We start from the raw sequence: 23,563 nt of genomic DNA, 5'->3' as shown, positions 1-23,563 counted from the left end.
GGCCATTGATCATAACCAAATTCAATTGGTCATAAGGCAGCATTCAGATTTAGGACTTCAAAAAATATATCTGCCAAGTGCTAATGCGTGTGGCACACACACATATCGATCATGTATGTTCTTAGTCTGAGTACATGATTCACAAGGAATAGCAATCCAAAATAGGCACCTTTCTATATCATTAATCATTTGGGACATCATCATGTAGCAAGGTAAGTGCATCAGTACCATAACAACTGGTACCACAAAAGTGTTACGTTTCATGTTCTTACCTTCATAAATACTTTATACAACTGGAAACACACGGAATGCTTTGTGTTCTGTGTGCTTTACCTTCACAAATATGTGGCTTTTTGAAGATTGTTTTACCACAGTAAGCATATATACACATCTCCCACAAAAGCAAAGCAAGAATAGACCGACAACCAAAAGATATGTGACCACTTCTCATCTCACCCTTTTATAAAAGCTGTAGGCCACACCAATAGTTACGACCGCCCCAATTACTGCAGCTGTTGTAAGCACCTCATGTTTCTCCCATTTTCTCGTGAAGATATTAAGTTTACTGAATTCTTTCTTTACCTCCTTTTCTGTTCCTGACATTTCGTCTCTGCAGCACGAGAACCCATTGGCGGTACCTTGACAGCAGCCTCCCCCGTTTTCTGTCTCTTCTTTGGTATTGCTTGCTTTATTACTCTGCTCATTGACCTTCAAATCATTTCCATTTGGAAGTTTTTGTTCAATTGTCTGTTCAGCTTTCTTGACGGGGGGAATGCCCATTTGGCCCCTGCAATTGATTGGCGTGAGCGTAAATGTTACAAGTGGCAAAATGGAAGGATTAGACCGTGTTCGGAGACACGTCAAAACATGTCAGGTTTGGTAGACCTTAAAACACTTCTGCCCCATAAATTCAATATATACATATAAAATTAGTGTCTCAGATAGTCCTTTGACAAAAGAATATTTAATTGTTTCAATAGTGAATTAGTGATATAGGTTTTCAACTGAGATGTTTTACGAGTTTTTATGCATAATTACACTTTGGGTAACTTTTGAACCACTTCCTGTTTAGTTGAATTTTATTTTGCCAGTAACAAGTAATAAATAAACTTCATTTGTAAATGCGTCGAAATTGCCAGTGATGGTAAATTTGAGTCCTGGACATTGTTACTACCAACAAAGCAAAGTTGCCACTAAAAACAAAAGCCTGGCATAACTGTTACATACGGGAACGAATATCCTGAAAGGTACATAAGAATCTAGTTGATGTTATGACTACAATCAAATATTGTCGATGCCTAAGTGTTCAGGTCCCACACTAGTTCAGTTAGTAACCAGTAACCACACTACACTTTAACAATTCATACCAACACTTTCTATGAAAACTAACCATCTCTAGCAATTCAGAATTTCAAGATAAAAAACTAATCTATATCAACTTCTTAATAGAGCAGACTAATATCAATAAATTACTAAATGAGCCAAGCAAAAACATAAGATGATGGTACCTCCAAATCCTCTCAATAATTTCACCCTTTCCAATGTGATTGTCAAGCAAATCAGCCACATCATTTGGGGTAACATAACCATACCTGAAATGCAAGAACCGCACAGCCTATTAAAACATATCAAAATGGATATGACTTTTTGAAATTCATAAAAGTTAACTATCGCAATAGATTATCTTACCAGTGACCACAAACTTTCTCATCTCGAACAGTATAAATGATCAAGTTTCCTGCATATTTGTGTCCCCCAACATGTGAGCAAGCAGTCACAGACACATTCTCCAGACCCCTTACTTCAGCCTCCTCTTTAAACTTTTTTATCAATATCGGTCCACAAAAGCCACATCTTTTATCACGACTTCTATGCGAACAGACAAATATATGTGAACCTGTCATGGTCTCCTGAACTCCTGTAGACCATGGTTTTCTATTCACAATCACTTCCTCCACAAAACTGGTGATGTCTGGTTCTTTCAATCCCCTTCAATCACAGGAACTTAGGTAAGTAAACTATCAGGTCACTTTAAAATTGCAGACAACAATAGGATTACATGCTTATAAGCTTTACGTTCCAAGACTATATAATTTATTTAGAAATAATAGATAGCAGCACAGTTGCATGGCTTCCTCAACACTATAGACAATGACAAGATGTGAAAACAATAGATAAATTCTAGTTGTTAATAAGTTGACTACCTGAGATATCTTTCTATCTTCTAATGCAAAAATGTGTGGTATAAATCATACAACAATCCACTAATACTCTCTTTTTTCTTCTCTCTTTAAAAGCTTCAAGATGTTTGTTAGTGTTTGTTTTTATATATCATATTACTCTAATACCCTATACTTTTGGGTCAACCTTATCATTGGAATACCCCACAAAATTGAAAAGTTTCTTTTAGGATGTCACAAATTTAGGTTCCTTTTTGTATTCGCTTACCATTAACATCACTAATAATTGAACTATGAATTTATAAGATTTCTTAACGTACTTTTCCTTTAGCAAAAACCAATTTATAAATTTGACAAATAGTCACGTACCTCTTTCAGAATACAAAATAGTTGAACACTTCTTTATATTGTGATGAAGGGTATATGCACAATAATATTTTTTTAATAGATTAGTAATTTGGTACCCTGTTTTTTCGATAACCATAAAGCTAATGTGGTACACAGTATCCATGTAGACACACCCAAATCCATTGAACCCTTTGCCACATAGCAAAACAATTGTCGAATTCCTGTTTACAAATGACTAGCCAGATACAAAAATGAACAACATCATTAACTACCTCTAGGTAATTCAGCAGCCTTGTGTTGGCTATGGGACTGGTCGAGGTGGAGGGACCCAAAGGGTGGGATAGCTTCTATCATTAATTCACTTATACATGGACATTATAAAATGCCAACCTTGTTAAAGAAACGCTCAATAAGTGATTCTGAAGCCAATAGAGAGCAGTAACAACAAGCAAACTTGTAACTTTTAGTCTCTTTATTTTAACATAATTATATATAAAACAAACATTTAGCATGAACAAAAAGCCTCAATAAATTGATACCTATGCCAACTATGGACCAGATTCTATATCAGATTCATAATAACTAGAAATGTGTAAAGCTCAAACTGAAATAGTGATACCAAAAACTCACAGCGTCCAAAATATTAGTTTCCAGTATGGAACGTGTCTGTCACGATCCGGGTCAATAGTGAAGACCTTTTTTCCTTCTTACTCTAGTTAAACGAGTCCATTATGGTTAAAAGCCAGGCTAAAATTAAAATCACTAGGTCAGACTCCTGTCCACAGTACATTTTGAGATCAAACCAGCATTGAAACCAAACATGTGCTATAAACTACACTATACAGAACAGATAATCTCAAATATTCCTGGTCTTGTCCATTTGCACATCAGAAATAAAAGGCCATAGATGATAGTCATAAACCTAATTCTCAATCCATTAAACAAGCATATTTACATACAAAAATAATTAAATACCCTGCACATAAAAGTATATTTATACAAAACTAAAACCTTAGGGAAATCATGCAATTGACAAAAAAACACACGGTTAAAGAAAAACGTAAATGCTATAGAATTACTTGTTACACTCAAGTCATTACTTGATACTTTTTTTGAATCTAGTAATACTAACTTTTAACTAGAGATAATATGGAAAGCTTAATCAATGAATTAAGCTAACCATAATTTATAACAAGTAAATTAGTAGCATGGACAATTATTGAGTAAGGGCACAGGTGTAGTCCTGGTCTCGGGTTCAAACCTCTCTAGATAAACATCTTGGTGTTAGAATTAGTTTTTTACTCAAATGACACTTTAGAGTTACATCTGAGTCAAAAATCGACTCGGATAACCTGAACTAGAAAACCTGGATCTGTAAAAGGAATGGTATATGAAATTACCTATACTTGACCATTTCAGGAAACAACAACACATCTCCATCCAACATCTCCGTACCTTCCTTTCCTTCACATATCGTCAACAAAGTCTACACACAAAAATTATTTTTTTCAAAAAAAAAAAAAAGAGTTAATAAAATTTCATATCACAAAAACTCACAAATGATTAAAAAGTGAATTAATAAAAAAAAAATAGAGTGACCTTAACAGGAATATCATTCTTACGAGCTTTAAGAGCTCCAGCAAGAAGCTTAGGCAACGGATGTAAGTCTGAAGTTTCAACACGTGATGGCCACGTGTCATGCGTCTTGTAACACAATATAACATGCCGGTCGTAACTTATAGCTGTTCCGGCCAGCTTTTCGGTGTGCATTTCCGGCCTCTGGAAACCGATGTTAAGATTGTCGTTAGTCGGAGGAGAAGGAGCTCCGTTAGTTGTACCGTTTTCCGGTAAGGCGGCCATAGCGACGGAGTGAAAGAGAGAGGGGGAGAGAGAATAGATGATAGTAAAGTGAACGGCGGGAAACCGATTAGGATTTGTTAGCATTTGTATTTATATGTATTTTGTATATCGATAGGGGTATATTGATGTATGAATTTTGAGAGGTATCGATGAGTCCTTGATGTGGTAGGTCAGTCTGACTTTATCTATCTTGTGTTTTTTTCTACTGTTGAACAACCTGTATTTCACTGCTTAGGTACTTCAAAGTTCAAACCCCCCTCTTTTATTGAAAATAAATAAATAAATGGTTTAGGATAAGGTCTTTTTTCGTTTTCTTATGTTCCAAGATTATACGGAAAATATAGTTGATGTATGTGATACATATCGGTTATCCATTCTCATGTTTTTTCAACCATTCTTAACATAAGTATACTTATTGTTGAATATATATTAAAACATAAATCCTTTTTAAAAGTATTAGTTTTCGAATATTATGAAGGATATCCTTCATATTTAGTTCCTTATTTTGTGGTATTGATAAGTACATATCTTTACCAAGTTTAGCCCTTTTCTTATTCATCAAGACAACTTATATGTAATATATATATCAAGAGGTTTTATTCCTTCTGTGTACCGAACATAATAATCTAAAAAAGATACCAGACTTTGAATTCTTTATGGTCTCAGAACAGTGATCCTGCTGTTCTGACAAAATCCATGGCCGGGGATAAATCCGGTGATGCAGAAACAAGTGGCGGCAATGTCGTCGATTATAATTCACCATATTATCTTCACCCTTCCGATTATCCAAGACAACAAGTTAACGATGCTTTGACAGATAAAAACTATACGGATTGGGTGCAAGAGATGGAGAATTTTCTATTTGCAAAGAACAAGATCAGCTTCATTGACGGATCGATAAAAAAGCCAGAAAAGACATCCAAGGACTACATGTCATGGATGAGAGTGGATGCTATGATTAAAGGCTGGCTGACTACTGCTATGGAGAAAGAAATAAGGGGTAGTGTCAAATACGCAATTACCACTGCGGAGATGTGGAAGGATCTTCGTGAAAGATTTGGAAAAGAGAGTGCACCGAGGGCATATGAATTGAAGAACAAGATCGCTGCCATGCAACAAGACGGAGCCTCAATATCGGCCTATTATACCAAGCTTCGATCTTTATGGGATGAAATTCAATTAGTGCTTCCCATCCCAAAGTGCACCTGCAACGGATGTACTTGTGACCTTGGTAAGCGGCTCATTGATCATCAAGAAAAGAAAAGGAGAGGTTGTATGAGTTTCTTATGGGACTTGACAATGAATTCGGAGTTATCAAAACACAAATCCTAGCTACAAGTCCGACCCCTGGTCTCGCCACAGCCTATCATCTGGTTGCGGAGGATGAACGGCAGAAACAAATAACGGAAGAAAAAAAACCCTCTGTGGAAGTTGCAGCTTTTAAGACTTTTGTTCCTCAAAAACGCGGGAACTCATCTTCTTCACAGCAGAAAACCAAACCATATTTTAAACTTGAAAAACATGAAGAAGAAACACCTCATTGCGCCTACTGTGATAAAGATGGACATGTTCGTGAAGGATGTTTTCAACGAATTGGTTATCCTGACTGGTGGCCAGGAAAGGCGAAGGGTAACAAATCTAAACCAAAGGTTTCTTATGTGGAAGGAGGTTCCAGCCCAGTTCTCGGACTCACTGTCGATCAATATAATGCATTCTTAAAACAGTTTGAAGATCAGACTATCACAGGTGACGAAGAGAAAAAGCGTTTAGCCAACATGACAGGTAAGTGTAATGATAATGGTGATTGGATAGTTGATTCAGGGGCTACTGATCACACAACCCACCTAAGTGACATCCTTGTTAATAAAAGAAAAGATAAACATGAGATGCATGTGATTATTCCCAATGGTGGCGCCATCTCGGTTGAGGGAAAGGGTGATTATACTCTCCCGGGAGGCACTAAGATCAAAGGCATATTGCACGTGCCAAATTTTACATGTAACCTGCTATCGGTTAGCCGATTAACCAAGGATCTTCAATGTTCTATAACATTCTTTCCTGATTTTTGTGTTATGCAGGGTCTCCGTTCGAGGAACTTGATTGGTGCGGGTAAGTGCAAAGGAGGTCTATACCGAATGGGGATGTTCGCGGAAGGAAGGAAAGCAATGGCAATAACTATTGAAAGATGGCATAAGAGGTTGGGTCACACATTTCAAGAAAAACTAGCTAAAGTTGATTTTTTGAAAGGTGTTTCTTTCGATCTTAGGAATAATGTTTGTGATTCTTGTTCAAAGGCTAAACATACCAGAACTCCTTTTTCATTAAGTGAAATTAAGACAAATGATTGTTTTGAGTTATTGCATTGTGATGTATGGGGAAAGTATCGAGTTCCTTCATTTTTTGGGGCAAATTATTTTCTAACCATCGTGGATGATTTCAGTAGGAATGTTTGGATTTTTCTCATTAAGTATAAAAGTGATGCTAGTACTTGTTTGATGAATTTTTGTAAAATGGTTGAAACTCAATTTTGTAAAGCCGTTAAAAGAATAAGATGTGACAATGGTGGGGAATTCACGTCCAATCTTATGTTGGATTTTTACACTAAGCAAGGCATTTTGCTAGAAACCACTTGTCCTCACACACCTCAACAAAACGGGGTGGTTGAGCGTAAACATAGACATTTGCTTGACACGGCTCGAGCTTTACGTTTTGAAGCTAGATTGCCAAAAAGATTTTGGGGAGAATGTGTTTTGACGGCGGCTTATATTATTAACCGGTTGCCTTCTAAAACCCTTGGTGATAAAACTCCATACGAAATCCTACACAATCAAAAACCCGAATATGATCATATGAGAGTTTTTGGTTGTCTTACCTATTTTTGGAGCATTGAAACAAAGGGTGACAAGTTCGAAGTGAGGGAGAGACCAGGTATTTTCCTAGGTTATCCTCAAGGGACTAAGGGTTACAAAATATATGATATTGGAGATAAGAAAATGGTGGTGTCACGAGATGTAAGATTCCATGAAGGTACCTTTATATTTCCTGCCCAAATCTAAGTTGGGAATCATTCGGATTATTTTGTTCCATTGGAAAACCAAGATATTGAAGGTCCGAATTGTGAGGGGCTTAATCCAAATGAAAGGGCTGATGATGAGCTTGACTTCAGCCTAGAAAATAACCCAGAAAACCTTGAAAGAAGTGAAACAAGACCAGATCATGTTAATGAAGACTTGGCACTTTCTAACCAGGAAACAGGTAATGATCGTCCAAAAAGAAGTTGAGCCTAACCCAAATACTTGACTGATTTTGTTGTCAATCTTCCTCCTTCGGTTGACCACGTACATCCCGCATCAACTCAAAGCACCTCGATGGTACATCCCTCAACTAATTATATTTCTTATAATAATTTTTCTCAAACTCACAAACGTTTCTTGGCGGCCATCACCACTACTAATGAGCCAAAAACTTTTAAGCAAGCTGTACACAATCCAAAATGGATTGAAGCCATAAAGAAAGAAATTCAAGCTCTTCAGCAAAATAATACATGGACTATCGAGCCCTTGCCAATTGGAAAGAAAGCTATCGATTCTAAATGGGTTTACAAGATCAAGTACAAACCCAATGGAGATGTCGAAAGATATAAAGCAAGGCTTGTAGCCAAGGGTTTCACTCAGGTCAAAGGAGAAGATTTTCATGATACTTTTGCTCCAGTGGCTAAATTGGTGACTGTTCGCACGTTACCATCAATAGCTACTAAGAAGAACTGGTTCATACACCAACTTGACGTCAACAACGCCTTTCTTCATGGTGATCTTGATGAGGAAGTGTATATGAAACTACCACAAGGTTTTTCAACTGAAAAGGAAGGACGTGTTTGTCGCCTAAGGAAGTCACTCTATGGCCTCAAGCAAGCCTCTCGCAACTGATATCAAAAATTTACTAATGCCCTCCTTAGTCTTGGTTTTGTATCGTCCAAGGCAGATCACTCGCTATTCTTTTATAGGGCTGGTGATATTTTCATCTCAATACTCATCTATGTTGATGATGTTATAATAGTTGGAAATGATTTCCAAAGGATACAAGAATTTAAACAATGTTTGCATGACAAATTCAGCATAAAGGACCTTGGGCAACTCAAGTACTTCTTAGGAATAGAGGTGGCCAGAACTGATCGTGGTCTTGTTTTGAGTCACACAATTACACTCTTGATATTTTAGAAGATAGTGGAATGGAGGGGTGTCGACCAAGTTCATTTCCCATTGAGCAAAATCTAAAACTTGTTACTAATGAAAAGGATCCGAAAGTTGATGCAGGTTCTTATTGTCGTCTCATAAGACGACTTCTGTATCTCGAGGCTACTCGACCTGATATAGCTTATTCGGTTAACACTCTTAGTCAATTTGTTTCAGATCCGCGTAAAAGTCATATGGATGCTGGTACAAGAGTCCTTCGATATCTCAAGACTACTCCAGGTCAAGGCATACTTTTACCAAAGGAGGGCGGTACAAATTTAGTTGGTTACTCTGATTCAGATTGGCTAGGGTGTCCTCTAACTAGACGCTCCAGAACCGGCTACATTGTTCTTCTTGGTGGAGCTCCCATTTCGTGGAAAACCAAAAAGCAATATGTTGTCTCGCGTTCTTCCGCTGAAGTTGAGTATCGTGCAATGGCCATAACTGTGAGTGAACTCATTTGGCTGCGATGGCTCTTACAAGAGATGGGATTTCCTCAACTTAGCTCCACCACACTATTCTGTGACAACCAAGCAGCATGACACATTGCTAACAATCCAGTTTTTTACGAACGCACCAAACATGTTGAGATGGACTATTACTTCGTTCATGAACGGGTTGAATCTAAGGAGATTGTCCTATGCCTATTGATACTAAACTTCAACTTGCTGATCTTCTTACTAAAGGTCTTGGAGCTGCTCAACTTCGCTCATTACTTGACAAGCTGGGTGTTGTTAATTTACACACTCCAGCTTGAGGGGGAGTATTAGTTTTCGAATATTATGGAGTATATCCTCCATATTTAGTTTCTTATTTTGTGGTATTGATAAGTACATATCTTTACCAAGTTTAGGCATTTTCTTATTCATCAAGACAACTTATATGTAATATATATATCAGGAGGTTTTATTCCTTCTGTGTACCGAACATAATACTCTAAAAAAGATACCAGGCTTTGAATTCTTTAAAAAACACCTAACCACTAGGTTATAATTGTGATAGTTTAATTCAAGTTAACACATTGTGAAATATTTGACAAATCGAATTGTAGCATGTAGTATTTGTAGTTCACTAAATCAAAAGTTTTTTTAAAACAGCAAAAAATTATATTAATAATAATAATAAATAACCACTAGCAAGTCGCTAAAGGTCACAATTACAAAGTCTAGAAATACAATAAAAAGTACACATTTTAGCACCTACCCAGAACTAAATTAGTAGTATAACATATTTATGACTATTATTATATGTCATCCAGATTGTTATTCAAAATTCATAAGATTATCAATAAGGTACATTAAAGATTTTGTAGTAGTACATTCATAGTTTAAAAAACTACGACAATAATGTCGTTACTAAATCAATTGAGGAAGGGAAATTAACAAATGAAAACAAAAATTAAATATACTATATATTTTTGATAAATTCGTTATCTTCAACATAACATTGATCGAAATCTTTGTTGAAATTTATATATATATATATATATATATATATATTATATATATATATATATATATATATATTACCAATAGAGTAGAGAGAAAAAAAAATGAATTCTTCCGTTTCTGATTGGCTGAGAGTTTTATTTTCTTGTATTATGATTGGTTGGATTATATTTAGAAACTATTAAATTAATGTCATCTTTATATTTGGTAACAACTGAATTTAAAGAAAAAACTATAAAAAATAGATTCAAATTCTTAATAAGTTAGAAATCTTATAATATAACTTAACATTCATAAATTCATACTTTTGTAATACATCTGTACATTAAAAAAAATCAAAAGGCAAATTATATTTTGTTTGTAGCTAAGAAATTTATCAATTTATATATATTATTTATTTATCAACAATGATTATTTATTTTCCCCCACTAAAATAAACATTAAATGAACTGATATTAGATACATTCTTTTCTGTTCTAAGATTATATAAAATTAATTAAAAAGCCTTTAATCTAATACGGTACGTGTGTTTCAAAAATATTTATAAAGTTGTTTTTGTTTAAACTTTATCCTCGTGACATTTTACACTTTAGTGAAATGGGCTTAATATAATGGTATGTGTGTTTCTAAAACGTTTATAAAGTTGTGTTTGTTTATACTTCATCCTCGCGACATTTCACATTTTAGTGAAGGCTATCGAGAGTTGAAGAGTTAGCCCTAATTGATTAACAGAGTTTATCTTATTATTGGCATGAAGTATTTTGTAAAACGGATTGAATATAATAACCCAAGTAATACAATATTTTGACTACTTTCAAATATTATATAACTAAATGTTCATTACCAAAAAAATACGTTTCTCTTAAACAACTCCTTGAACTTAAAAAAAAATATCAATAATATCATTAACAAACTTAAAATTTTGATTAGCGGGTCGACTTAACAACTTGAAAACTCAACCTGGACCGATCCGAGATATCATGTTAGTAGGTTAACGGGTTGAATATCTCTAATAGTTTCAAGTCGGGTTTCAAGTTGAGTCAATTATTGACAGTTTGACTATTGTGTATAAACAACTTAATCATACATTTACAACATTTTAATGGAGTAATGTATATAGCCTCTATACATACACAATAGTTAATATTTATTAAAACTACTTATGGTAAATGTTTTTCAAATTATAATTATAATTTTTTTTCAATAATAATATTTTTAAACTATAAAAGGTCATAAAACCCTATTTATGTATATCAAACCCATTCTATATATTACATACTATACTTGAAATTGTACAAGTGTTTAAAGATTATCTTAAATGTATGTTCGATTTCATACTAAACATCATTTTTGATATATGATAAGACGTATATTTTTTGCAATGTCTGTTATATGTACATATTATTATGTAACTTTTAACGATCGGGTAACTAGGGCGGGTTGAAATTTAAGATCAGATACTTCAACCTGGCCCCGACTCCGGTCGACTCGAATCAACCAGACTAATACATGGGTTGGCGAGTTCACAGGCCCAGCTTATTTTAACTTTCAAATAAAAATATCAAATCAACTTTTTTGTGGTTTATAAAAGGTATGTAGATATGTAAATAACGACTATTGTTAGTAAAGTTGTCAATGAGTTCGGGTTGGCATGTTGATGGGTAAAAAACTTGTGACCCTGACCCAACCTATTAAAAATTTCAGGTCAGAAATTTCAACTCTTACCTTCAACATGTCAACCCAAACCAACCCATCAACTTGAAAAAAAAATTGGTTTGGTGGGTTATTAGGTCGAATTTTGGGCTGTCGGGTCAAATAGGCTGGTGGGTTGACGGGTTGGCGACTTTAAGGTTAGGTCATATGAGTTATGGGTTGGTGGGTTGATTTCAGGTCAAATGGGTTGATGGGTCGACCTGTTAAAAAAATTTTATATAAACTTAAAATTATTTTCACGTTGGAGGATCCACCTGTTAACCCAATAGGCCAACCGAAACCTAACCCGAAAAATAAGGTTAGTGGGTTGGCTTTTCGAGATTTCACAACCCTAACTCGGTTATTTTCGTGCGGGTTCCAGTTATGGTTTCGGGTTGAGTCAATTGATAGCCCAAATTGTTATGGCTGTCAATTGGGTCGATCTGTATTGAGTTGGCTTTGGATGAAGTACTCAAAATGGGTTTGACGGGTCAAATAGGTTGTTTTCGAATAGGTATTAATCTAGTTTTAATCATCTAGTTGTCGACAAAAAATGGTATATAATGCTTTTGGATGAATTAGGCTACACGTGGCTATGCATATATATGGTCTTAACTTTCCATCTTATGTGGATGAGAATCTTTTCTATAATTTCTCATCAATCATGTCTCGTGATCTATAACGTGACCAATAAACTTTTACAAAGATACCCATATCTTTATATCAAATTTTTGGTTCTCTAAGACACACAGACTTTTCATCAAATAATAAGTCCATTCTTATTTGTTCTAATCTAACATATTCCACTTCAGGTAAAATGAAAAGACTATATATTAGCCAAAAATATTATCAAACTTTTATATCCTATTCGTACTTATGGTTAATTCTTGTATATATATGTTAGTAAAAAAACATTTGCCATCACCAAATAATTGAATAGTGACTTTATTCGTTTACCTATTTAAGTTTTATATAACTCAACCAGTTATTAAATTCAACTTCAACTTAGCCTAAAAACGGAGTATATTCTAGTCTTGACTGTGACAATGGGATGCACGCATTTCTTTGTTTTCTTTTGACATATTCATGTGTAACAAAATTTAAGACAGAGACACAAATTTGATAATATGAGTTATTTTTTTATTCAATTTTATTGCTTAAAAATGTTACTCGTATTAAACATGAAATACTGAAATTACGTCCAACTTATGTTAAGCTTTAAGAATTCAAAAACTTTTTAAAATATATTTAACCAAGTTTCCTTTAATATAGTATTCTTATTTAAAGACAACTCCTTGTAACTTTGTTATCAAAAAAAAAAAAAAAAAAAAGTGACTCTTGAAAACGTAAATAAAACTAGATAAAGTGTTATAAAGAAAACTGCATTTGCAATTTCATAAGCCAATTGGAACCCACAATAAACATTAACAGGAAAAGGAAAACACATATTTTGTGTTCCTCTGAAATCAATGAACTCCTTAAAAAAAAGTTAAAAGAAATCAATCTCTAAGTAGTTACCAGAAGGCTTCACATCTACTCCAACATTTTCCGATGATGGTTTTGGGATATCCGGAGGAGTAGCACAACGGATCAACGCCCAGTTCACGCTTTGGAAAAACGGATGTTGTTTTATCTCCGTGGCCCCTCTCCTATAACCCAACCGATGTTGCGGCTCTTTTACAAGTAAACCCCTGATCAAATCCCTCGCCGCAAAACTAACTGATGGTGAGTCGGGAAACCTCAAGGGTTGGCCGACCACGTTAAACAAAGTCGCCCGGTTACCATTTCCTTTGAAGGGAGTTTTCCCGTACAAGAGCTCGTAAAGAAAAATCCCAAAAGTCCACCAATCAACAGCGCTCCCATGGCCTTCACCTTTAATGATTTCTGGAGCTAAATACTCGTGGGTCCCAACAAACGACATTGACCGGGCGCTTGTAGGCTCGGCTATGAGTTCGGGAAGCGGCGAGACTTGATTGTATATTTCAGTTTTGGGCTTTGGTTTCTTTTCCTTTTTGGGTTTGCTCATGAATCGGGGAACAAAACATGAGGGCTGAATGCAGGCGGTTTGAACCACACAAGATGGTTCAATGCAAGACGGCTGGATACAGTAGCCGGAATTCTTTGTCTCCACAGTAGCATTTGTAGATCTAACCAGCTTTGGGTTCACGACACATCTCAAAGAGAGGTCAAAATCTGAGAGCATTATGTGACCATCTTCACGAACCAAAACATTTTCCGGTTTGAGGTCTCTATAAATGATCCCAAGCATATGCAGATACTCCATAGCAAGAAGAACTTCCGCCACATAAAACCTACAAATAATTGATTTTAAATTAATTGTTGAAAAGTGGAAAATTCAAATATTCACTACTAAAGCGCTACGAAGATTTGCTCTCTTTCTGATCTTTACTCTATGTTTCCGATTTTGTAATTCAGATGATGATAATGGATGCTTAAACGATGAAAAAGGTCAGGATAATGATAATTTAATAGGTAGAAATTATGTGACAATGTACACTAAAAGTATTGAACTACACATCAATAGACCCCTAAATTTTAACAAAACTAAATCATCGTAACTAAGTTGTTGAAAGTTAAATCACCATGACATGAGAATTTATGTTTTCTCAGTGTCATGTTAGAAAAACACCTGTATTGTGTCCTCCTAATGACACTATGTATAGCTTCTTCAAGCCTTGGACATCCCAACCCAACTTCCCACAAAACAAGATATTATAGGCAGCATTATCAATCCATTTACTTATAAATAGGTTTAGGGTTGGAATGTGTAGGAAGTATCTAAAAGCGTATTTAATATGCATACAACCTCTTATATCATATAATATAAAAAGTTCGATTAGCCATACAGAATTAGATTAAACTTTGTAATAATGTAGCTTTCATAGTTAGCAATTATGTATAAAAATGTGAATGAAAGTGCTTAGGACTTTAGTCTCAACACGATCCAACCTGCTTTTATGACAAAAATTACTGTACAATCCACAAAATTCGTTTTAGCAAACTAAAATGGCAGACAAATTAGGAAAGTGAGTTATACTGAAAGCATTTAGCACGCAAAGCATGAGAATGGAAAGAAAATCACTAACCTTGCTGCATGCTCGGAGAAATATTTCCCAGGTTGTTTTTGTCTAAGCGCATGCAAATCTCCACCAGGGCAGTACTCCATCACCAAACACGACAATTTCTCTGTGTCAAAGTGAGTATACAAAGTGGGAAGAAACGGGTGATCCAAAGATTGCAAAATTTCTCTTTCCGTTTGGGCCCTCAATAGCTTATTCCTACTTGCAAGAGCCGCTTTATCCATCACTTTCATGGCAAAATAACTTCTTGTCCCAATCAATTCAGAAAGATAAACACTCCCGATATCCCCACATCCCAATCTCTTCAAATGCCTAAAATGCTTCATTTCCAACATACCAGAATCATTTATAGACCTCACAACTTGAATCGCTTCCCATCTTGAGTCATTTTGCATATGGGGTTTGTATATTGCACTGGTGAAACTACCCGAACTACTTTCTTCACTAAGATCACTTCCGGTGCTTTCCCTATATACACTCGTTTTATTGCTTTCAACATAATCACCTGAAATCCCGACGTCACCACTTTCAATAGATTTCTCGATGCTGCTACCACCATCACTAATTTCGGTGTTGGTAAAGCTTTGCTTGGCTTCAGTGAAGTTAGCAAGGGAGTATAAACTACTTTGCGGGCTCGGGCAAGATATAATTTCAGGCTCATCATGTTTGATGCCAGCTTTGGCTTCTAATGCTAATATTTGTTTGTGAAAGTATTCTTTAGCAGTTTGATCAAGAACGGTATTGGGTCCCACAATTTCTGATTTTCCTTTATGATCATAGGAGCTTTTATGAGATCGTTTTGATGTGCCACTTGAGTGTGTGGACGTGTGGATTGTGTCGGGTTTTGAGTGCTTTGAAGGGTGATGGGGAGGTCGGGTTTTTCCGGGTTTATTGAACCCTAACAATGTTGTGGAAGCATGGCTAGTTGACAAAGAACCGACTCCATCAACAAGTGAATCCATTCAAATTTATTTGCCACACCCTGATCAGATAAAATCAAACACTATAACAAGAAGAGTATCAGCATACATTAACACAATATTACCTACAAATTCTTCAAAAGCAAAAAATTGCAATAAACGCTAACATAATTCAACTTAAACTTTTATTTGGTTACATGGATTTAAATAGAGATATATAAAACCACTATAGTTTTTGAAATTGAATGCTTTGACTAATTACTAACAAAAAGAATGCAACCAACTCGTGATCTCTATAATGGATTTCTAAATATGGATAGTATTTATATACAATCAGTCTAGTTCAATGAGTCAGTGACTAAGTTACAAATACAATACCAGTTTGTTAGCTATAAGCTACCTATTGCACTTCACTCAAATCAACTTACTCAGGTCATGTCCAATGGCATGCTCTATCCTCTCCTCTATCTCTATAGGACCAAAAACTCACCCCAACTGGTCCTTTATATTTAGAGAAATTTTTAGAGGAAGCCAACTTTCCTCTATATATAAAGGATCACTATACATCCTCTAAAACTACTTTTTGTTTGTAATCTATATGCTTATTGCAAATAGAGTAAGGTTTATAGAGTAATGGTTGGAGATACGATTTTTTATAGGTAGAATATGCTTTAAAGATACTCTTGTTCCTCTATATTTATAGAAATAAAGATATAGTTGGAAATGGCCTTGGGACTTAAAAGCTGACAAAAAATCACCAAAACTGTCTTAAATCTGCAAACCCAACATCTAGTAAGTAGTACATATTATTTGTAATTGTATCTAATTGGTTTACCTGACTTTCTAAACCTTCATTATAATCACATTAGCTCACCAAAATGATCATTTGGGTAATTTTAACAAGAAAATAATACATGTAGATGTCATTTAAACATCCAAATAACGACTTTTGGAAGTTTAACATCTAAGCAAAGATTTTCTAAATCAAAGTGAAAGTAAATTAATTTCATTGTAAACTGCCACATCAAACTACTATTCAACATTTCCAAGTTAACATAAGAAATTACTGATAGCCCTGAGGGTTATGGTTAACAATCACAAAAGCATTGTAAATACTTTCAGCTGACGAATTTTTCCAAAGTACAATAATTTATACATACCAAAATCCTTAAAAAACTTCATAAATCCACCAACTTAGTCAAGAAAACAACCCCATTTATTAGACCACAACAAAACTAATTAACACAAACATAAAAAAAAGTTTCAAGATTTATGAACACAACTAACAAAAAATTAATCACACAGAACACAGAAATGCACAACAAATCCAAAAACACCAAAAGCTGAACTGGGTTTTTTAAATCATTGAATAAAGATTAAAACTTTATTAACATTAAGCATACCTGATTAAAATTTCATAACTGAAAAGAAATGAACTTGTGCTTCCTTTGACAGATCAGATCGAAAAAAGATAGAATCCTTGATGACTAATTGGGATTAATTTCATAACCCAGATGGCATTTGTGCAATAATTAGCTGGATTGATAGTATTAGGTTAATAAAAATAATGATAATCTGGTGTAATTGATATGGTAGTTTTTTTGGTTTAAAAAGAATCAGGAAATGTGCTTTGTTTCTTCTACTCTCTCTTTCTTATTAAGAACTTTGTACGCAAGAACTACACAAAGCAAAGCACAAGAACAGGGCAGCTATTAAGCCGTCTTTTATTTGCAACTTAATACTTTGGTCCTTAATGTTTTCTCTCTTTTCTATAAGAGCCCTTTTCTCGTAGCATTTTTATCCGGAATATAAACCAAATAATTGTTAGAGGACGACATCTATTAGCCATTTATAACCAATATACATGTTTTACCGTAGAGTTTATCACTGTGTAAAGCTTATATTATTGTAAATGATAAATAATTATTGTAGATATATCATTTATCTTCTTTAAGTGATACTGTAATATTAAAAATATATACAAACATGAAAGCATAATATAAATCAATAAACCATATTCTTAAGTAATCAACTTTCATTTCAATTTAAGATAATCCTAATAATCCTATAAAAAAAAATAAACATCTCTTACATGTTTACTTATTAAACACAATCTTGATATCTAGAAAATATGCAAAGTCAGTTTTAAGACTTGAAAAGAAGAACTTTACGCTTGAGAAATTAGATGGTTTGTTAGCATGGCCCGTTATAAGTTTTTGAAATACGTATGAATATAAGTAGCTCTTCTCAAGGTATTGTATAAGTTATGTTTATTTGAAGTGATGTGAGGTATATTCACCTCCCTTTTATCACAATGAATCATGAAAAAATTGTTTTTAAGTCGTCATCTAGTGTTTTTGACCTAACATGCTGCTTCAAAATTCATATTGATTTCGTATATCTTCAAGTTACAACTGGGTTCAAAGTCCTGGTATCGTGGTGTTGTCTGGCCATTTCTTATGATGTTAATACATGCTTGTTGATGTAAGAATGGACCAATTGTTACACTAAGAATAAATAGTATGTGTTTCACTTTTTTGTCTACATTTTGGCCTTGTGAATGCTACTTCACTTTGTCTTGAATGAGGCATGTGCTTAGAGTTAATCGTCAATGCTTTGATGAGTTGTCTATCTTCTAAAAATATCTAGTGTAAGGCTTTTTGAATTATGTTGTCGAGCATTGTTAACGAAAAGGTTTGTTTTGATCCCAAACTTACAAGTGGACAAATATTTGCTTTTAATCTTGATAATTTGCGTGTCTCGTATATATCAAACATTCTTCTTAAGTAACGACTACAATGGTAAATTGAGACAATACCACTAACATACTTGAGGATTCATAATTCATTTGGCATCGTGTGATCTTACTAATATAATAAGAATTCGACATTTTTTAATTATTATCTAAGTAAGGTCAAAATATATCTTATTACGGTTGGAATAAACATAATTCAATTTAAGTAATAATACTCACCAGTTGATCTTGTGAAACCTGTAAGGGCATTAAATATATTTATTATTGATTTCGGGATTTCCAAAACAAAATGATTGAGTGATAATGGGATGAGAAATTCGGTTAGAAGTACTGCATGAATTTCCCAGAGGAAAACACACGAAATTTAGCGAGGGATTAGTGAAAAAATTAACCTCACTTGAGGTTAATGACTCTATTTATAATGAGAGTATTTATACTTTCAACTTCTTTGGTGTTTAATGTGTTCACTGTTAGTCTTCTATTTTCAATTACCTAATGGGAAACCCTATAGTATGTTTTTAAGAGTAAATACGTCCATTATATATTTACTAGACATAGTGATTTTAGTTATCGTCAATTATCGTATCATAAATGATAAACGAACGCACCAATGTGGTTACAATAATTAACCCAATTTGGTTAAATAGGGACTCTGCTACCTTAAATTATTAATATTTTAACAAGGTATCTTAGAGATCTAGACTTGTTAACAATAAATTTTTACTATCCTAACAAATATTGTGGTACTAAAAGTAAATTGAATATTTATTGTGATTACAAATAAAACGTAGAAATCAACTACAAGGCCCTATCCAAATTAACTCACTATTGAACACTGGAAACCATAAGATGCTAGTAATTGACTTACAAAAAAAAATAAGATGAGAGTAATTCATTTTAACAACATTGTAACGGTAATTCATTGGTTGCCTCGTGAATGAGCACATTGGATTTTATAGTGTAACGTGTCAGAGACAGCTAGGTGAGAGAGTACAAGATTGACTCGTGTCGAAATAATTTGTGAATGGAAATTAACTTTTATTTATTTATTATAAAGGGACTGCAATTATAATAAAAGTAATCACATGGGTTTTATTGTTAAACTATATAAATGACCGCAAATAGTGCCGCCGTGCCACGTGAGCCATGTGCATCCGGCTGTCATTGGCCGCTCGGCGCTTATTATTGTATTCATTGCCCCTGAAACGACACCGTAAAGCTTCATTCCATCGAATATTGTTTTAATTAAGTAAAATTATCATTTGTAGTTTCATATTTAAGATTATATTTTTGTACTTATAGATAAAGATAGAAGGTACGATAAATATGTACAGAGCAACAGTCTTCAAGTTACAATGTTATACTTTTGATATTGTTGTCCCATTATAAGACAAAAATGATATATAGGCGATAGAAATGATATTTGTTTTTACAATTTGTGTAACTAATCTATAACATAATGCGTGACGGTGAAAGAAATAGATTTAAGGACATGGCATTGATTCTATACTTAGAAATGTTGGAGTAGGAATAAAATGTGGAATGATTTAGTAATACACTAATACTCATATGTGATATGCAAATATAAATAGTGAATAAAAATATATATTATAGGTAAAGTTGGATCAATTTTAGAAGATTTTAACCGATAAAAAAAACATTATCTTGTTAAACATTTTAAGGTACTCCTTGGACACTTGACTAAGTTGCAAGTCAAATTTTGACAATAACTTGAAAGCTCAAGGAGTGAAAATCAATGCCACACGGAAAGATTCAGCTTCTTTGGTAGTTTACTAGTTTGGTTATACATATATGCCATTTGCCATTTGGAATTAGCTCAAGGAGTCATAGAATTGCTTGTTCTTCCGTTCAACGAGTGACATGGGTCATGCCAGCTTCAAAAAGTTATTTTAAAATGTGATGGAGACTGGAGTACTTAATTACTACTTTATAGTTCAAATATCAATTCAGGTATATTTATTAAACTAAGGACATAAAAAAGGTTATAGAAACCTTGGAAAAACTCTTATCTATCTTACTCAATTGACATTTCATTTGATAAAGCAATCTGGTGTGGTCATCTTTAGAAAACATATACTTAATTGAGATTGAATGCTGCTTGTCCATTCAATCCAAAGAGCATAAAGGCACTTTTATAAGTTTATTTACACTTAACTATTACCTTATGAGAATGAATATGAATATGTAAAAAGAAGGGCTAACACTTATTAATGGCTTAAAAAGGTGGGTGGTGTGCCTCAAGATTAAAGGAAAGAATGGTTAATACTTATTGATGACTTAAAAAGGTGGGTGGTGTGCCACAAGATTAAGGGGCAGGATTCTCTTGGCAACATATTTTATAAAAACATAATTTCCAAAAACACTCCACATGACATGAATACATGATTATGACCAACCTAATCAAGAGGTTTCCTTTCTAACACACATTTTCTTTTCATGACTTTACCCTTTTGGTTGCTCTTTCCTTTTCCTTTTATTTTTCTTGAGTCTACACAAATAGAAATTTGGAATAATAGAAAAACTATTAAACTTAGGGGTAGGGAGTGGTCACTCCTCTTCCACCAACACTAACCAATAAAATTTTGTCACCTCATTTTTCTCCATTTTTCTCCTATCTTCCCCCCATATCCACCTCATCATTTCTTTTTCTATTTATTTTAATACATCAAATCTAAAACTATATAAAAATAAAACATATACATACATACATACATATAATTTATAAGGAAACAAAATAAAAGTATAGGGGTTAAGCTGTAATTAATATGATAAAAATGTAGTGACAAACTTTATATATAAACAAACTACATGGACTGAAATGTAATTATTATAAATAAAGAATTAATAAAAGAAAAGTTTGAGATCTGCTTCTTCTCCATTGCAGCAGTTGTATAGATATATACATATGTATTTATTTTTTTCCCACCATTATCAACAAAAAAAAAAAGAAAAAGAAAGAGAAAGGTTATGACCACATCCATCAGCCAATCACACCATCTCTCTTCCCTCCTCTCTCTCTCTCTCCTTTCTTCCCCCATCTGTGTTTTTCCCCGTTTTTCCTTCCCTCTCTCTTGCGGTGAATGGCCGGCGGCGGTGTGCCCGCGCGGCGCCGCTAGCGGGGAACACACACCCCGTGACCACTCCCTCCCCTCTTAAAGCATATGTAATAGTTATGGGGTGGACAACTTCCATCTCGGAGCATCCATAACAAAAGTTGGTATAATAGTGGTGAGAAAGCTTCCATCTAGGATCATTACCATTTTGTAAATTCAGATTCAGATGTACAATATATGTTGATACGGCTTGTCAACTCTTTTGAAAATCGCAACATTAGCTAGTTCAAGGTTTTAAATTATACTCTCTATCATACGAATTAACACATCTTTAAGAAGTACGTACGCATTCCAAATGATGATCACACTCAACTGAAGCTAGAGTAGGTAGATTACGCACACTTAACTTTGAAGCATAAAAGAATAAAAATATCTTAGAAAGCAAACAGCAAAGTGTAATGCCCAGGCTAGTGGAAATAAGTCAAGTGAGGCATCGAGACTTACGCCATGTGTTGCCACATCACCACCTAAGAAGCCCTTCCAAAATGGTGGAATTCCAAAGGTGAGGGGATTTCTGTCAGGTTATAGTATCAAGTATATAATTAGTTGGAAAAATAGAAAAATAAGAAAATAAAGGGAAAATAAAAGAAGAAGAAATGACGTCCAAATCAGACACAAGCTAGGTCATAATCAGGTCTAAGACGTCGTCGCCATAAGGGGTGATGTTAACATGATCACCCTAACCCTATTTATATCTATATTACCTATGGAGGGGGAACCCGTCCCCTCCCCATTACTATGCCCCTAAACTTCGTCTATTGCTTAAACATTTTCACCTAATATACATATGATAATTACAATGAAATAATTTACAACATAAATTTTTTCAACCTTTAAAATAAATACACTATCATTTTTACATCAATTACTGTTACATTTACGATCACACATTCACACCACTGCCGCCGCTACGGCCACCATCACTGCCCTTCATCTCCACCGTCGTCGTCACAACTACCACCACTACCGACATCGTCGTCGCATACTCGCATTGCGTGGACATGTGTCTATTATGTTAAACACATCATTTTTTTAATTGAATATTTAACTTATCCATCGATCGTATTCCTTGTTTAGAAATTTAGTTAGAAGAAGTAAATTATAGCGAGTATTCTTCCTAATAAGTATGCTTTTCTAGCTAACTTCTATTTGAACAAAAACAATACACACACGATTCAGTATGCTTTCAAGCTCAACAATATTCCAAAACTTGGATTTGAATTTGATTTTGGTTTCGATTTTATTAATTCAATATTAAATAATATATATTATTGGTGACATATTGACATGCCAATCTTTTTATGCAATTCTTCATCAGCGTCTTAAATAATATAATTCTATTATTCTATTGGTACCCAAAAAGCAAAGTAACAGTATCAAAAGGAAAGAAACAAATTAAATATGTACTTGTGAAAAGGTTTGTTCATGCATTTGGAGCTTTGGACCAAGACCACATGTGTTTTTGGGTTGGGCTGGTAATGCTGGTTGGTGAGATGTCCTGGAAGGAGGGTGTGGGGTTATAAGACAAATAATGTGGATATAATGTCTGATTTGAAGCTTTCGATAGTCAACATAAATTGATGAGAGATATGTACCTATTTTTTATTCACTCATGTTCCAAAGTCGAAAATATGTACAAAAATTCTGCCTCTTAGAGGCTACTCAATGGGTTAGACTCATCCCTCAAGGACTAGTCTCTGTCAGCGTCACATCAGCAAAAAAACACTTCAAGGACTAATCACTCATCCCTCAATAACTAGTCTTGGACCCACCAATTATTTAATTCTACCCATTTATCTAAACTTTACACTTTTAACCCTCTAAATTATAAATAAAATACATTTTAAGTCCATTAATACAAATTATTAATAAAACACCCAAGTTCATTAAAAT

At 34.2% G+C, this 23,563-nt stretch overlaps 3 protein-coding genes across 4 annotated transcripts; 1 reads left to right on the top strand and 2 right to left on the bottom strand.

Moving 5' to 3' along the window:
- Window positions 1-149: 149 nt before the first annotated feature.
- On the bottom strand, window positions 150-4,599 carry LOC122579615 (altered inheritance of mitochondria protein 32-like). Of its 2 annotated transcripts, none has more exons than XM_043751818.1 (5): window positions 4,128-4,599; window positions 3,929-4,014; window positions 1,690-1,989; window positions 1,509-1,592; window positions 150-787 (listed from the first exon to the last, which is right to left on the bottom strand). In XM_043751818.1, exons 1-5 carry the CDS (start codon window positions 4,470-4,472, stop codon window positions 448-450), a joined length of 1,155 nt encoding a protein of 384 aa, XP_043607753.1. In that variant the 5' UTR covers window positions 4,473-4,599; the 3' UTR covers window positions 150-447. The 2 variants fall into 2 exon arrangements, with proteins under 2 accessions (XP_043607753.1, XP_043607754.1); XM_043751819.1 differs by having other exon boundaries at window positions 4,151-4,231.
- Window positions 4,600-8,616: 4,017 nt separating this feature from the next.
- Window positions 8,617-9,162, top strand: LOC122610756 (secreted RxLR effector protein 161-like). Its single transcript, XM_043783716.1, has one exon. The coding sequence runs from the start codon at window positions 8,617-8,619 to the stop codon at window positions 9,160-9,162; it is 546 nt and encodes a 181-aa protein (XP_043639651.1).
- Window positions 9,163-13,126: 3,964 nt separating this feature from the next.
- LOC122578260 (protein kinase PVPK-1-like) lies at window positions 13,127-17,430 on the bottom strand. Its single transcript, XM_043750176.1, has 3 exons — window positions 17,185-17,430; window positions 14,868-15,864; window positions 13,127-14,072 (listed from the first exon to the last, which is right to left on the bottom strand). Exons 2-3 carry the CDS (start codon window positions 15,821-15,823, stop codon window positions 13,250-13,252), a joined length of 1,779 nt encoding a protein of 592 aa, XP_043606111.1. The 5' UTR covers window positions 15,824-15,864; window positions 17,185-17,430; the 3' UTR covers window positions 13,127-13,249.
- Window positions 17,431-23,563: the final 6,133 nt, after the last annotated feature.

Source organism: Erigeron canadensis, chromosome 8 (assembly GCF_010389155.1).
Source record: "Erigeron canadensis isolate Cc75 chromosome 8, C_canadensis_v1, whole genome shotgun sequence".
NCBI classification, from domain to species: Eukaryota; Viridiplantae; Streptophyta; class Magnoliopsida; order Asterales; family Asteraceae; genus Erigeron; species Erigeron canadensis.
This window is presented reverse-complemented; position numbering and strand designations above follow the sequence as displayed.